Genomic DNA, 17,459 nt, shown 5'->3' with positions numbered 1-17,459 from the left:
CCAACGGTGAAGCATCTGCCTTTGGCTCAGGTCGTGATCCTGGGGTACTGGGATCGAGCCCTGCTTCTGGCTCCCTGCTTACCGGGGAGCCTGCTTCTCCCTCTGTGCCCCCCTCCCCCCAGCTCAGGCTCTCTTGCTCTCTCTCTCTCTCTCTCTCTCTGCAAAAAAAAATAAAATCTTTTTTAAAAAATCAGAACATAATGGGGAACCCCATTAGAAACTGAACTGAATTTATCCAATGTGGACGTAGAATTCAAGATTTATGTGGCTTTCTAACCCTGCAACCAGGAGCCTGTCCTAAGCCCATCTATCCGGGGAGGCGTGATATTTGCTACCCATGTGGTCAGAGTCCTAAAGCTCATAGAAAGGGCAGACTGGTGAAGATTGTGCCATTCACGGGCCTGCTTCATCTCTCCATGACTCACCCCTCCTCGTGCCTTTCCTCTTTCCCTGGGGTTAGAAGGGAGTGGGGTGGACATGGGGGAAGACAGCATTTGAATTCCCTCGTTTATGTGGTGGTTATATATTTTTTTCTCCTAGTTACTGGGGCAGTATATGAATTCAACTCAAACACGGGAGCCAGAAAGTGGAAAGATCCCTCAACCCAAATGCCAACATGGAAAGAGCCTGGCCCCCAGGGAGCTGCTCCCTATAGAGCCAGGCCACCGAGGAGCACCGGTGAGCGACATGGGCTGAGCAGCAAAGCCCCGGCTGAGGACAACCCAGTTCCAGAAACCAGGATGCCAAGCCCGGCACCCCAAAGAGCAGAAACCCAGCCCTCACAGTCAGGGCTTCCCCCAAACTGCACCCAGGAAAGTAAGGGGTTTCTGGGTGCAGGCCCCACATCACAGCATGGGGGAGGAGAGTTGAGTGTCCCTGGGAGACTGCCTCTCCCTAATTCCCATGTGGGCAGGGGTGGGAGCACCAGGGGTGAAAACATGGGCTGAAGGACTCAGAGAACCAGGGCCCCAAATGGGATGTTTAAAACACATGTAGTTGCCCTTTTCTGAGAGAGCACAGGAGAAATTTCTTTTGGGTCTCTGTCCTCTGATCAGATAAACTGTTAACTTTTGGATGTGGAATCGTGTTTCTTCTTCGTGTTGACTGCTGGGAAGCTCTGTAGGAAGCACTCGGGGATTTCCTGATGAAAACACAGAGGGCTCCCCTCCCAGTGGGTTTCACCACAATCCCTTGCCCTTAGTGTAACACTGCTCTGATGGCTTCCCTGATGAACACACCCAAAGCCACATACCTTCCTAAGTCACCTCAAATCTGTTTCAAAAGAAGCAGAGCAGTGAAAGAAAAATGGACACATAAATAATGAGATATTCATCTGGGAAGAAGAAAACACAATGGATGCCTTCTTGTATTCTTTTTTTAATGGAGGTATAACTTATAGTCAGTCAAGTGCACAGATCTAAGCCATTCCGCTCATAATAGGCTCCCCTCTGAGGCAGCCGCTATTCCGATCTTTATCATCATAGATGATTAGTTTTTGCCTTTTCTGAATTTCTATAAATGCAATAACACAGAACATGCTCTTTGTGTGTGGCTTTTTTTTTTTTTTTTTGAGATTTAGTTATTTCTCTTGGTGGGGGGAGCAGCAGAGGAAGACAGAGAATCTCAAGCGGATGCCCCATTGAGCTCAGAGCCGGACTTGGGGCTTGATCCCACAACCCTGAGATCATGACCGGGCCGAAACCAAGAGTCGATGCTTACCCGACTGAGCCACCAAGGTCCTCCTTGTCTGCTGCTTTTGCTGGGCATCACGTATGTGAGCATCACCCACGTGACACTGTAGATTAGTCATTCAGTTCTCTCCGCCATGTGTCCTCTTCCACGGCAGGACCATGCCTCGGTTTATTTATCCATTCTGCACTTGGGTGGCTGCTTCTGCTGTTTTACTATTATAAATCCCATCGTTATGAACTTTCTTGTGCACACTTTTCACAGCTCATAAACCCCTGTTCCTTCTGAGCATATTCCTAGAAGTGGAATTGTCAGAGCTGTTGCTGGAATTGGCCCAGAATCCCAAAGTGGGTGGTTCTGATGTACACTTCCCTCAGCAATGACTGAGAGTTCTGATGGCTGTACTTCCTTCTCCACACTTGGTGTTGTCGGTCCTTTTCATCTTAGCCATCCCGGTTAAAACTTCTCTTGAAATGAAATCACTCTTTCTCAAAGCTGAAACAATACTCACCGTCCCACCTCCCTGCCCTGTTCCTCCCCTACCTCCTGCCATTGGAGGGAACCACAGGACCCAAAGTGGAGACACAATGGGAAGCTCAAACCAACCATACAACTGGGACTTTCCCCAGGGGGCATGAACCATAGCAGGATGGAGCAGAAAGTGGAACTTTCCAGTATGTGCCTAGTGGAGGCTGAGCAAGTCTTGCCATAACTCTATGTCCTGCTACCCCCCCCCCCCCCCCCGCTGCCAGCTGCTATGCTCCTAGTCCAATAACCACAAGAAAGGCCCAGGCGAGAGTCTATTAGAGCAACACACCCCCTTCTCAGCTGGGGAGCCAGATGCGACCTCCCCAGGCCCACGATCCCGCAAATGCAGAACCTTGAGGGAGCAGCTGTGCGTCTACTGTGTTGTTGTGCATCAGTGTGACTTCTCAAGAGAAAGAAACATTTAAAAAAATGCCCTGTCCTGGCCTAGAGCAGGCGTGATTTATTAATAAGGGTTGGTTGCCAGGGAACTCCCCTGAATAGATTTAAATTTCGCAAAAGGAGGCAGAGCTGTTCATTTGCGGAGGTTAAAGTGGGTGAAGAGGCTGATTACCCATTTAAGACTCCACAAGTCTGGGGAGCTCTGAGCAGAATGCCTTCCTTAGAAGCTCTCAGCCTCAATGCAAGTAAAATGAGGCTCAGAGAAGGCTGAAGGGGGTTCTCGTAACTGTTTACGAGCCCATTAAGGATGATTAAAAGGAGAGCAGTGAGCAGCTGTTCCCCCCTTCTCCAGAGATGACAGGGCAAGCGGGAGCTGAGCTTCTCGGCCATGAGAGATTTAAGTCAGGCACAGGGAGGGACTTCCTGAAGGCTGGGGTCTGCTGGAGGAGCTCGGTGTCTTCCCTGGTGTCAGGCAGGAAGAGCCACTTGCCCTCCAAGCCCCAAGAGGAGAGCCCGGAGGAAGCCAAGGCACGGGGTTAAGAGCAGCACCAGGAGAGGCTTTCTTTGGCCAAGAGAAAATCTGCTTTTTCCTTTGCACTTTTGGCTCCTGGGTGAGGGGAAATCAGAAGTCTGAGGTCCAAGGCAGAGGTCATTTGTTTTCTAACATTCACCAGGTTTGGGGCTTGGGGGGGGCGTTATCTGAGTAAAATTAAGCTGGGGAGTGCTATGGATCTTGTGAAAAAATTTCTCACATTTCCCTTTCAAGGCCTTATGCACATACGGACTTCTGTAACTGACGTCCGGTCGCCTGCTTCTGAGTCATGAAACTGGGGCAGAGGTGTTCAGGGATGAGACCACAGGGGGACCTGTCCTCGCTGAGGGATCTGAAACCACGTGCTGAATCCCGGAGTTCAAGCTTTCCTTCGTGCTCCGTGGGAAGCAGGGCGTTTCGAGCATGTGTGGCTCCGGAACAGAAACCGGGCATGGACGCTTTCACGCCTCAGAGCCCTCTTCTGCATCTATGCTTCTATCTTTGCCTTTTTTTTTTTTTTTTAAATGTAATGTGCTTTGTGATGGCTGAGGCAGTCAAGGCAAGGAAACGAGTGACTACTGAAAACAATAGCTACTCAAACTTGGCGTTTCAAACTTAATGTACACATTTATAACTCCCAGTCATTCATAAGTATTTCTGGAGCATCTACTGTGTGCCAGGTGTCGATTCCTGAGTAGACACAGCTGCCCCCAAGTCCCTGCCCTTGAGGAGCTTCTGTTCCGTCTGCTACGGTTGACCTTAGCCTGCTGATAAGCCCTCCCCGAAGATTCTACTCTCCGTACCATCCTGGCCTATTTATTTGTTGGTTCCTTGAGAGAGCGAATGTGTCTGTGTGTGTGTGTTTAAGATTTATTTATTTATTTGAGAGAGTGAAAGCCGAAGGAGGTGCAGAGGGAGAGAGAGAATTCCAAAACAGACTCCCCACTGAGTGCCGACCCTAACTTGGGGCTCGATCTCACAACCCTAAGATCATGACCTGAGCTGAAGCCAAGAGTCAGGACACTTAACCTACTGAGCCACCCAGGCGCCCCCTCCCTGGAATGTTCTGTCTGAAAGATAAATTAACCCAAATCTTTCTGGAAGAACAGATAACTCAGAATTACTCAAATATTTTTGTAGAAGACTTAATGGGAAGCCCGTCTCAGAAAATAATTAAGATGCCCGAAGAGAGGGTCCCGGGCTTGGGCTGTCAGGCCGGCATCCGTCTCCAAACGGCAGTGCTGAACCAGGTGGGACTTCTGTGTGCGGAAAATGGCAGGACCCCGGGGCCTGGTGAGACATGTGATCGGGAGATGTGTGATCAGGGAAAAGGTCATAGCAGGGGAGGGGGGATGGAGAGAAGCTCAGACCACCTGTTTTGGGGGTAAGAGGCAGCTCCTGCTCTAAAAGGGAATAATCCAACTGAGAAGATAACCAGCTCATTAAAAAGACGACCAGCTCCCACACAGGCCCTTTGTGGGGGATAAACGAGCTTCACAAGTAATGGGTGCTGGAGAAAGCAGGTGTGGGCCCCAGCAGTCTCTGAGTCTAATGCGGGATCCGGAACCTTCGAGTCCTTAAAGGTGGAGATGAGTTCAAACTGCAAGAGAAGAGAAATTTTGAGCAAAGGTGAAAGCACTCAGAATCCCAGCCTTCAACCCATTTTCAGCCGATGCTTGTCCTGCGTTGCCTGACTGAGTAACACAGCCCCAGACAGAGCCTCCTGGGTAGGCAGAGAGCATTCAACAAACGTCGGGAGACTCGGACTGCATCCTTCGAGCTTGCGGTGGGTTTGCTGCCCGGGTCCTGCAGCAGAACCACGGTACGTCTCACTAGATCTGGACAAACATTATGATAATCGGTGGCAAACAGTCACCACGTGCCTATGAGGCTTCAGACACTATTTTAGGCTCTGGGGTCCGAGCAGTAAATAAAACAACATTCTTACCATTTATATCCTAGGGAAGGATGAGAGACTGAGTAGACAGAGGAACAACGGTGGTCGGACCATAGATAAAAAACAGCACTCTGACCCACAACCCCGGGGAAACCATGCCCCGATCTACACTGAGCGGCACAGGACGCCAGCCTTCTGGAAGACAGGCTCGAGGGAAGCCAGATTGCTACCTCCAGAAACACTCCAGGAAGGGGAGCAGTAACTTCTCTAACAATCCGCCCAGAAGGGCCAGGGCTTGACGAGTTACTGACAGCTAACTTTATGTCCACTTCCAGCTGAGCACCAACCACAGAGAGCCACATATCCACTCCTCACCAGCCACAGAAGCTGCTCCGTCCCCTCCAGTGAGCCCACCTCCAGCCTCCCCAAGCCCACAGCCCCTAGGCAGACCATGCCTGAAGCCTTCCCTTTGTTCCTCCTCCTCAGCTTCCCTTTGAATGTCTGCAAGAATTGAAGTGGTGTGTGTGTGGGAGGTGCTCAACAGCTAAGCGTCTGCCTTCAGCTCAGGTCATGATCCCAGGGTCCTGGGATCGAGTCCCGCATCAGGCTCCCTGATCAATAGGGAGCCTGCGTCTCCCTTTCCCCCTGCCCATGCTTATTATGTTCCCTCTCTCGCCATCTAAGTAGTAGCCTTTGCTTTTCTCATATGGTTGGTCTTGGCTTATCGCCACAGGAATGACAGACAAATGGATTATACATATTACATATGTATCTGTATATATATAATCCACCTACAGACGCATGACGGGTTAAGGGTGGTAAATGCCACTGAGAAAAGTGATTGGGGTCAGGGTTGTGGAGGGTGGGGACGGCCACGTTAATGAGGGTGCTCAGGGAATGGCCCCATGGTGAGCTGAGAAGCAATTGCTGGAAGTGGGAAGAGCTTCTGGGCTGGGAATACAAAGGCAGGGGCGAGCGGAGGCTCAATAGGAAGAACAGGGTGAGGAGCATAAGGACTGGAGGTGACCGCAGAGGGGGCTTTGTGGGGGAGGGGGTACATCTCTGTGGGGACAGGCTGCTAATGTGTGTCTGTGGGGCATGTATGGTGAGGAGTCAGGAGATAATGTGATCATCATGTAGGGCTTTGGGGACCCTAGTAAGGACTTTTGGCTCCAAGTATGATGGGAGCCATTGCAGTGTTTTGAGGGGTGATATCATTTATATTTTAACAAACATCTCTCTGGGGGTGCCTGGGGGGTGTGGTTGGTTAAGCGGCCAACTCTTGGTTTCGGCTCAGGTGGTGATCTCTGGGTCATGAGACTGAACTCCGCAGTGGATCTGGGTGGGATCTGCCTGTCCCTCTCCCCTCCACCCTGCTTAAATAAAAAAAATTTAAAAACAAAAAAACAAAAAGCATCTCTCTGCTGACTTGAGAATAGACTGGGGGGCAGGGAACAGGGCTGGAAGTAGAGCCCAATTAAGCAGCTCCTGGATGAATCCAGATATGAATGTCGGTGGCTTGGTCCAAGGTGGCAGAGGTGGGGGATGGTGGGTATAAGGAGACTTTTTGAGTGTTTCAGAGAAGCAGGAAGTCCGGAATTCTCTCGGGCCCTATTCCATATTAGAAAAAGGTGCCCCCTGGGGCGCCTGGGTGGCTCAGTGGGTTAAACCTCTGCCTTCTGCTCAGGTCATGGTCCCGGGGTCCTGGGATCAAGCCCCACATCGGGCTCTCTGCTCAGCAGGAAGCCTGCTTCCCCCTCTCTCTCTACCTGCCTCTCTACCTACTTGTGATCTCTCTGTCAAATAAATAAATAAAATCTTTTAAAAAAAGAGAGAGATAGAAAGAAAAAGACGCCCCAGCAGGGTTGGGCACTCGGTCAGTGGAAGCTACCGACTGTTTCAGAGAACACCGAACAGTTCCTCCCAAATGCGACTACCCCCATGCCTGGTCTGTGACATCTGTTGCTCTGGGGGGCTGGTGGTCACGTGTGTGTTGGGGAAGTAAAGATAACCCCTCCGCGTTTCTGCTGCATTGAATTTCCTGTCAATGTCCCACACAGGCTTTGAGGAAACAGAGGAAACACTCATCGATTGTCTAGGTCTGGAGTCTGTGCCCAGCCACAGGAAAGGTTGTAGGCACTTCATTTGACCCAAGAACTGCATTAGATTTGCTCTCAGTCTAAAAAGTACAGTAGTTCCCCCTCATCCATGGGGGGGGACATTCTAAGACCCCCGAAACCTGAAATACCTGAAAATGGCAGATAGTACTGAACGTTATATGAACTATTATTTTTTCCTACATGTACCTAAAGTTTATGATAAATCTTCATTTATAAAATAGGCATTGTCAGAGATTACTAACAATAACTAATAATAAAATGGGACAATTTTATCAATATACACCTCACTAAAAATTATGGGAATGTGGTCTCTATCTCTTAAAATTTCATATTGTCCTGTACTCACTCTTCTCCTTATGATGATGTGAGATGAGGAGATGAACTTGGTGAACCAAGCGTGAGCTTGGTGACACTGAGGTACCATCGACCTTCTGACCCCATGCCAGAAGGAGGATCACTGCTTCTAGAACGTGGTCAGTCGACCGCACCTAATGAAAATCTCTGAAAGTGAAATCACAGATCAGGGTTGACCACTGTCCAGCTTGGATTAAATACCTTTCACCAGGAGGCCCGAGTTGTAGGCAAAAAATTGTTCCCTGGGACTCTCCTAAAAGTCTAAGCTCTTAGAGGGATGTGTCCAGGAAAACTGAACCCTTATGATCAGATTTGGGGAGACAGTCGTAACTTAAAATGGTATGTTCCACCGTCCCCATGAGCACAAACCATAATTCTCAGTCCTGATTTGGAGTTTGGAAAACACTGTCCTTGTAAATCTTAAGACCAAGGCAAAGCACACTCAGGAGCCCTGCTTTCTTCCTCTGTGTTTCCCGCTGGGTGGGGCTGGCCCAGTGCCTGGAGGCCTGCATCCTGCTGCCCACACGCTGAGCCTCAGCATCCCCGTGGCTCTTTGATTTCTGCAGCTTTGGCTTTGAGAAAATGGGGAGGAAGCCCCAGCCTCTTCCGAGCCAGGAACCGTGGAGGGAGGGAAGCTGGTTAATCTGATTTATAGGCAAGGCTCTCCGCCCCTCCCCACACTGCCCATCTCCTTTCTCCATCCCCAGTAAGAGCATTCTCCAGCTGGCATGTGAAACCGCCTTTTTTTTTTTTTGGTAACAATTTTATTATTCATAATGTGATTTAATTCACATACCATAAAATTCAGTGGGTTTTTAGGATATGTGCAAAGTGATATGGCCACTACCATTACCTAATTCTAAAATATTTTCATCTCCCTCCAAATAAACCCGGATCCCATAAACGGTCATTCCCCATCCCCAGGCCCTGGCACCATCTGTCTCTATGGATTTGCCTATTCTGGACATTTCACAGAAATAGAATCATAGAGTATTTGTCCTTTTGTGACTTGGCTTATTTCATTTAGCATAATGTTATCAAGATCTATTTCTGGTGCAGCAGATACTAGTACTTCCTTCCCTTCTCTGGCTGAGCGATGGTCTCCTGGATGAGAACACCGTATTGTGTTTATCCATTCATCAGTTGCTGGATATTTGGGTTGTTTGCACCTCTTGGCTATTAGGAATGATGTTGCAATGAACACTCACATACACGTTCTTCTGCAGGCCTATGTTCTAATTCCTCTTGGACCGTCTCTAAGAGTGGAATTGCTGGGTCATGTGGTAATTCTAGATCATTCTGAGAAACTGCCGGATTTTTCCAAAGTGGCTATACAATTTTGCCTTCTCACCAGCAAGGCATGAGGGTTTCCCAAATTTTTAAAAGAAAGGGAGGCACCCCCAGTCTGGGTTGTGGTGTGGGGAGTTCAGCCCTTCCCAGATCCTGGCCACTGTGGCAGGAGGAGTCTAGGGGTGGTCTGGAGTGCAGGTGGACCTCCCCGAGTTTCTCCATGGCAGCTTCCTCTGCCTCCGGGTGGTCCATGGCTAGGTCTCTACCAACCTGAGGATGGTGACTATGTGTCTGACATGTGCTGGGCACGCTGCCTTGCGTGACCTCATCCTCTCAGCATTCCTTTGCGGATGGTCCCGTCATCTGCATTTCACGGTTGAGAAAGCTGAGGGCTGGAGAGATGAGGGGACCTGCCCAAAGGTCACAGGGCCAGGACAGGAACCTGGGGGTGCCTGCTCTGAGCCTCAGCAGGAAGGCTTCTGCAATGGCCCTTGATCTGCGTTGTGGTGGGGTCAGGTGTCGGACCACTGAACACTCAAGTGTCCTCTGACAGAATCACTCTCTTCCCTCAAAGTCCAAGGCTTCTGTCGGCTGCAGAAATCAAGCTTTCACAGGTACAGCATCAATACCAGCTTCTGGACCAGCAGATACGCCCCAAGAGTGTCTGTCCTTTCCCGTCTGGCTTGGATTGGGATCTGAAATGTCCACTGAACTCCCAGAACCCTGCCAAGCTCAGAGCCCTGGGCTTTGGGCGGCATAAAAAACAGTCTATTCTTTTCCCCGTTCTATACACACCCCCTACCTGTCTGCTGCTCAAAAAAAGCAGGCTCGTCTTGGCCATGAGTATCCAAGTGCCTCCATAGACGGTAGATTAAGATCTGGGTCACTGGGAATCAGCTCCCTCTTCTAAAGGCAGATGGACGCGGCTGCAGTTACTAGTCCCGACCAGCAGGGGCTCTAGTTACCATTTAGCTTCTTCTACCGAGTAGTCCAGAACCGCCTCGGTAAGAGACAGAGGACTCTGCCTTCTTTCCACCTTTCCCCAAGCTCTCCAGGGTGTGAGGCCTCGGGGCCTGCAGGCAGCCGCAGGGCACCCACAGTCAGGATTCTGCCGCGTGGTCACCCACAAAAACCCATAGTAGCTGTGTGGTAGCTGGAAACCAGGGAGGTGTGCTTAACCTTCGGGAGGGGGAGTGCGGGTCGGCTCCGCCCACAAGTGGCCTTTTCCCAGAAGGCCCCAGGACAACTCGCAGGGCGGTTTGCCAAGCAAGCTACTGCTATTGACCAAGACAGCGCCCAGCTGGGCTCAGGACGGCTTCATCACTGTTGACGTGAGTAGAGAGGGTTAGTTAGCATCAGCGGTGCTGCTTGGCACGTCTGACCGAGTGCCCCCAGACGCTGTTTCCTTAACACACGGTCTTACCACGGGCTTCAGGAGAAATGAGGGCCTAAGGTCTGTACCTTTGGCTGAGTGTGTGCTTACGTGCCTGCCTAAATGTCCATGTAATAACAATTAAAATCACTTTGCATTTATAGAATGCTTGCAATGTGTAAGATCCCATGGGGTCCTTTGTGCTTAATAATTTTACTTAATGGATGCATCTGGAGGTACTATTTAATTTACCTCTGAAGAATCGAAACTCAGAAAGCTTTCACAGCTAAGTAAGGTCAGAGGTCTCACAGTTTAGTGAGTGGCAGAGGGAGATGGGGGTCTGAAAGCCACCGTGGCTCCTAACCCCTTTGTGCCAGGACTCGGGTAAGATAGCTCAACCTTGTGCTGTTCCCACCCCAACATGGCCTTGGTTTTGTGGTTGCGCTGGAGAAAGGGGACAAGGCCAGGGGTAGAATCAGAAGGGGAAGGTGGAAGGTGGAAGGAATCTGCAAGCTGGTTGGTGTGGGAGCTGGTTGGGATGTCTTGAAATTCACCAGGCCAAGGCTTCTAGCATGGCAAAGAACCCCTGAGGGCTCATTAGTGTCACCGGGCACCAGGAGAGAAAGATAAAAAGAGGAATAGAGGCTAAAAGGGAGGGGGAGAGCAAGGGCTGAGGCCATGAACGGGGAAGGAGTGGCCCTGTAGCTGGTGGTCCAAAGACCCTTGCCAGGGAGCCCCTGCCTGGGGGGCTGGGAGAGCAAGCAAAGTCTTCATTTTCTCAAGCAGGGCCAACAAAGGGCAGCTGAATCACAGGATTTCTCAAGAAATAAAAATTCCTAGCACACCCCTGGGGCCTCGGGGAGGAAAACTGACAACGTGTTGATTGAAAACAGACCGGGCTCAAGTGCGCCCGCCGCGTGAGGCCCGGCTCTCGCGGGCTCACAGCGACACCTAGCGGTCGTCGCGGGCACCTGCCGCCTCCGTGGGAACGTCCAGGCCTGTGGTGGGAAGAGAGTATTTTGGGTCTAGAGCAAATATTTCGCTTGCTGCTTTGTGGAACATTTCAATACTCTGCGGGGGGTGGAGGGGGTGGTCCACACATCCCCAGGGTGGGCAGCCAGTTATGTATATCCAACTGACGGCACTGGCTGGATTTTCTGAGGTGCTCAATTGGTCGCTCCAAGTTTATACTTTTCATTTATCACATGTAATTAGATTTAATGGTGAGATCTTTGAAAGACTTTTACACAAATGAATGACCCTGTCAGAGAAATTTCTTTGTTAGACTCCGTGTTTGGAAGGTATAATGATGATATTCCTGTATTATTATTATTATTTTTAGAGAGAGGAGGGGGGAGGGGCAAAGAGAGAGAGAGATCTTAAGCAGACTCCATGCCCAGCGCAGACCTCGACACAGAGCTTGATCTCACAACCCTGAGATCATGACCAGAGCTGAAATCAAAAGTCAGATGCTCAACTGAGTGAGCCACCCAGGCGCCCCTGTGCTCCTATATTATTAAGTCAAAGACCTCAGCTTCTGAAATGACTCTGATCAATAAGTCTGTAAAAATGAAAACCATGCATCTCTTTCTAGATAAAGGTGCTTGAACATCTTCATTCTCATTCAGGTAAGCTTTGGCTGAAATACTTGTCCGAAGGCTCCCTGGGGGCCGAGGACGTCCAGTGTTAGCACAATCGTACAATGAATGCCTGGGACATAGTTGATACTCAAAATCTTTTTTTTTTTTTTAAGTTTAATTAAGTAATCTCCACACACAATGTGGGGCTCGAACTCACACCCCTGAGATCGAGAGTCACATGCTCCACCCACTGAGCCAGCCAGGCACCCCTCAAAATCTTTCTTAATTGAATCACTTGAGTTCCTGAGAGCAGTGGGGAGCCACAGGAGGGAGGGCAGAGAATCCAGTCTCCTGGAAAGTACGACTCCAAACTTTGAAGGAAACTTATCACAAGAGGAAGGCCTTGCCAGGGAGCACCCCCTCCCCCGGCAACGTGGCTTCTTACCAATGGCTGGGGATGGTCTGTGGTTAAACAGTGGCCCACTGTGGCATTCGTAGAGCTCTATAAGAAGGCCTGTTAAATGTCTGTGGGTTGGTACCCCTGGGAGGGCTCCGCATGGCCATGCTTTCCAGGTACCTTCGAAAGCCCCACTGAAGACTTTCCTTTTGAAGAAGAAATCTCAAGCTTCTGTGATGCGGTCAGGCTGGGAAGGAAACACTCCCCCAGGCTAAATTTTCTCCAAATTGCCTTGGCCAAATTACTTGTGTTAACTGCCTTCCATTGGTTGCAAAGAACAGAGACTCACAGATTCATTGGCAGGACACATGTGGAAATAAGGAGTCTTGGCCCCATGACTTGAGCTCTCCGGAACCCAGAAGACATAGAAGACCCAAACTGTTTGAAGTGTGGCCTCGTGGCTGTGGGTCATGTTGGTGCCAGCCGTGCATCATTTGAACAGCCTTTCTAAGTTAGGAAAGTAGGCCATGTGACACGCATTACGTCAGCAGGGTGGAGATCCGAACTCAGTTTCCCAAACTCAGGGCGCAGCTAGGACACAGGCACGTGTCCTGGGCTCTGCCAATGGGATGTTGCAACGGGAGACTTCAGGAAGAATGGAGAGCAAGGAAGCAGCTGCTGCATGGGCTTGTCTCTTGGGGATGGGAGCAGATGGGGGCAGAAGACGTGGAGCCCCTGGAGCCAGCAGGGCTAGAGAGGCTCCCAGGAGCCTGAGACAAGGGTGGTGGGTTCGAGCCTGGGCCCGGACGAGTGGGGACTTGGGTATTGTTCATGGCTGCAGAGACTCAACCCCCATTTTCTGACTCTGTCAGAGATTGTGGGAGCCACTAATACCCCTTAAGACATTTGTTTATTTTCTGTTTAAACAAACCAGAGTGGATTTTGTTGGTAGGTAAGAAACCTGATTAATAAACCCAAAATATAGCTCCCTCATGGAGCCGGGAACAGAAAGTCATTGAGCATTAGCTATATGAGGTTAACATCCGGAGTTCAAGGATCATTACTCCAGAGAGATTGCGCTCAGCCATTTTGTTTGGGACTAAGGTGGATTATCTGTTTATTGCCTCTTCAGCATCCATCCCTCCAGTAACAACCATTTTCTGCCCCAGGCTCGGAGTTCCAGTGCGGATGACATCATGCCCTAGAGCCGGAGCTGGACACGTGATCCTACCCAGGCCAATCAGATTGCTGCTTCTCCCTGGTCCCAGTGATTGGTTCAGAAATCAATCCGTGTGCTAACGTGGACCAATGAGAGCTGTCCGCGAGACTTGAGCCCTACTTCGAGGCATTGCTCTTGGCCTAGAGGCTGCTGGGCTGGAAGGAAGGAAGCGTGCAGCGTGCGGCCAGCGTTGACCACCTTGTCAGGTGTGGGAGGAGCCTGACCACCAAAGCAGAAAGCCAGGGCAGGGAAAGCAGAGTAAGAGAGAAGGGTCCGCTCCTCATTTTGCAAACGTGGATCCAGCCATGGCTAAGTCAGTTCTGTCCTTACGTTTTTCAATTATGCGAACCATCTAGTTCCTTGGAAGGTTTCAGTCACTTGAAACCAAAGGGGCGCGAATCCAGTGGTGCACGTTCAAATACTAGAATTTTTGTCAAGCTTTTAAAGGAATTAAATCCCATCCCTGCTTCCATCCCGTTCACTTGGTTCCTCTTTGAGCCCTCAAGTATCTTCTGTTTGAGGATAAGTAGTATGGCCCCAGCTACCTTCTATACGCACAGGACCAAACTGGCACACCCATGCAAAGCACAGCTCCGTCGCACTCTTCGTCGTTACGCTCTAGCTCTCCCCGCCGAGGAGCCCACTTACGTTCTCCGTTCTGCCGGTAGCTCTGCTCTCAGCATTCTGTCTGACAAGCGCCGTTTAACAATACACACCTTCAGCTGCAACAAAAGCTACGTCCTCCACCTTGCGCACAACGTGGTGGCCCCCTGTGAGTGCACGTTGCCAGCCCGTGCGCGGAGACATTTGTGCTGCTGGTCCTGGTGCTCCCCGGCGTCAATGACTTGGTGACGGCACACTTCACTCCCCTCTTCTAAGTGTACCTGCATGATTCTTGTCCTGCTACCAATTGGCTCGTTTTCTCTTTATTTCCAAAATCAATTCCGTAAGAGAGAAAGATAGAATTTGATCCATCTACTTGCTAATTCTAATTCTCATTTGGGCAGGATCCATTGACATGGGCTTCATTAGACAATAGCAGGCAGTGCCCCATGGGTGGCAGGTCCTGGGCAAGTCATCCACTCCTGGCCAATCACACTTGGCGGAGAGAGGGTCACATGGTTAAAAACACTCAAAGGTCGGATGAGGAACAGCTGGGGACACCTCCCTCCTTGGGGGCTACAACTGGGGCAGTTTTTCTTAGCCAGGCATCAGGGGTATGATAGATTCCATGATTGTTATGTCTGGTAACTTCTCCTTTCCTAAAATTGTGATGGTGACTGGAGTGGGGATGTTCATAATTGTCAAGGGTTGACTGCACCTTCAACACCTCTGTTCTTCCTGCATCTCACCTCCTGGCTATTTCTGTGACTGTTGCCCATTTTTATTTTCCTATAAGCCAAAGGCTGCCTGAGCTCATGCCCTTTGAGGGACTCTGGGGAGAGATTGCTGAGCATGATTTTTTTAAAATTTATTTTTTTAAAAGATTTGCTGAGCATCATTTTAATACTCCTTTTCCCTGACACAGAGCACCCAGCTGCCATCTCTAAAGGCCAACTCCAGAGCCTCCAACTATAAGCCAAAATGCTTTCAAAAGAAGCAGGAAGGGGGCACCTGGCTGGCTCAGTCAGTGGACTGGTGGAACATGTGGTTGTTGATCTCAGGGCTGTCAGTTCAAGCCCCGCGTTGGGTGTAGAGACTACTCAAAAATAAAATCTTTTTAAAAAATAACACCACAAAAAGACACAGAGAAAAACATAAAACAGGAGGTTCATACCTAGGAGGCCTGTCTCAGACCAGCCACTCATATGGCTTATTGGAAGCTCTGCCATTATCCCGCCATGATTTTTTCCATGAATTGAAAGGCACCAGAATGCCTCCACTTTTGATAAAATAACCATAACCACCACAGTTGGCAGTGGGAGACAATCTGGTAAGGAGGTCCCTATTTCAACTTGGAGTTTCCCCTGGTCTGGCACAGTCCCTGGTTCAGCCAGAGCATGAACCTGGGAAAGAAAGCCACCTCTCTGCCTGGACCCACTTCCGTCCAGGCCTCAAATGCTGTCCCTAAGATCTAATTCCTCCTTGAAGGTTCCTAGAATCCTAGAGACATGACTTCTCAAACCTCAGTAGCTCATTGTCTCCAAAGATGCCAGGTCTTTGTTTGAGTTTTGTTTATTTAACCCACCAAGTTCTGGTGACTCTTTGGACTTTATTGCTGAATAGTGGCTCAAGACAAAACATGATCTCTAGTCTACATGGTGGCCTCACCAAGCTGACCTGTCCCTACTCTGGAGAAGACATAGCTTAGTGGTGAAGAGTGTCGACTCTCATAGTAGACGTACTGGGGGTCAAGTATTGGTGCTTCGTGACCTTGAATAAAGTTTTTTAACATCTTTGTGCCTCCATTTCGAGGATGGTGATATTGAGGACCATAGCAGTGTGAGTCTGCCCCCTAGCGGTGTGTGTATATTAAATGAGATCATGTACCTAATAGGCAGTAAACATTCAGTTTTTTCTAGCTGGGTGGGGTTTCCCTGGGCATCCTCAGCTCTTTTTCCCTAGAGACCTTGCTGGGGCTAGTACCCGTTGGGGCCCTTTCAGGTGACAGAAGCATCATAGCTGGGTGCTGTGGGGTCCTACATCTCCCTCCTGGCTCAGTTCCTCCTGCCTCTCTAAGGACCTCGGGCCAAACATCACTGGTCCCAGAGAAGATGATTAAGACAATGGCCGACTTGGAACATGCAAGTCTGGACTTGGGCCTACCCTGCTTCCCCCAGAATCCCCAAAAGTGCTGGAACTTTCGTTTGGCTGGAACTTGAAAGATTTAGCCCTGGTTTGAACCCATCAGGATTGTTAAGCATGGGCTATTTTCCCAGCACTGGACTGGTATGTGCCCCTCGAGCTCAGGGGCTGTCCTTGGTGCCACAAGGAGGGGACAGAGACAGGTGGCATTTGCACATTCAGTTCCCCCAAGAGCTCTGAGGTTGGCGAAGCCAACCCCTGTGTTGGGGCCCCGCCAAGTGGCAGGGAACTGACTGGAGGTGCCTTTTGGTCCGTGTTGCCTGTATATGAGCCCATCTCTTCAGACACACATCTGACCCGCTGCATGAAAACAGCATCTTTGCTGACTTACTTAGTGTCTGTTAAGTTCACGTTCAAATGAACAGGCAGGGAAAGGAGAGGGGCGGGCTTACAACACCCAAAGGAGGTAGGAGAGACCTTTAAAATGTATGAAGATCTGTGTACCAGATGTTTGTTTCACTCAAAGAAAATAAAATAATAAAACAAGAAAGAACACAACACTGCAACCAAACGCTGTGACTCTGACAGCAGGAAGGGTAACTTTGGGTCTCCACGTCTTCCCTCCTTGGAGTCCACTGCAGGTCCATAATGGGGGGCTGCTGCCGATCTGCCCAGCAGTGGTCTGTAGACAGTCACGGGTCCCAGATCTTTGCAGGATGTGGTCAGGGCTCCGGCCATCAGTACATACACAACAGACCCTCCAAAATCTTGAAAGACTCAGAAGGTCCTTGCACATGGAAGGGCTCAAGGAATTGGCAGGCTATTCAGAAGGCTGGGCAGGGGGCAGATCCAAATGCTGAGGAGCATGTGGTTTCCCCTGCGTGGGGGGCAGAGTAAAGGGTGGGAGCATCGGAAGGAATGCCTGGAGCTTTCTCTGCAGTGCTTGGATGGGAGCTGACTGGGACCAGGCTCCCTTGCCCAGCAGCTGGAGGGGCTGGCCGCAAGCTCACACACACTTGCGGAGCTTCTCCTAGGCATCATCCATCTCCAAGGTGCTGAGTGAGCAGTGGCCAGTGTGTGGTGGGCTGGCCTGTGCCTTCTTCATCACTGGTACCCCGTGTGCCAGAGCATCATGTGAGGACATCTGACCAGTGGCTCTCAGGGTCAAACAGCAAAGGAACCCACAGGGACACAGGGGTGGAGAGATTAATGTCAGACTCTGAGGGCTGGAAATTCAACCTCTCTCTTTCCCAGTATTCATCAGAGCGTGGTCTTTTTAACCATGATCCACTGTCAGGAATACATCTCACATTACAATCCAGTATGCACATAGGCAC

The 17,459-nt window shown here is 50.1% G+C and overlaps 1 protein-coding gene across 1 annotated transcript in view; it reads left to right on the top strand.

Annotated features, from left to right (window-relative positions):
• CDHR3 (cadherin related family member 3) overlaps positions 1-932 on the top strand; it is a 67,945-nt gene extending 67,013 nt beyond the window's left edge. The window contains 2 exon segments of the mRNA XM_047695529.1: positions 541-720; positions 723-932. Of these exon segments, the coding sequence (XP_047551485.1) occupies positions 541-720; positions 723-820 (278 nt within the window). The 3' untranslated portion in view covers positions 821-932.
• The last annotated feature ends 16,527 nt before the right edge of the window (positions 933-17,459 follow it).

This window comes from Lutra lutra, chromosome 11 (genome assembly GCF_902655055.1).
Source record: "Lutra lutra chromosome 11, mLutLut1.2, whole genome shotgun sequence".
NCBI classification, from domain to species: Eukaryota; Metazoa; Chordata; class Mammalia; order Carnivora; family Mustelidae; genus Lutra; species Lutra lutra.
This window is presented reverse-complemented; position numbering and strand designations above follow the sequence as displayed.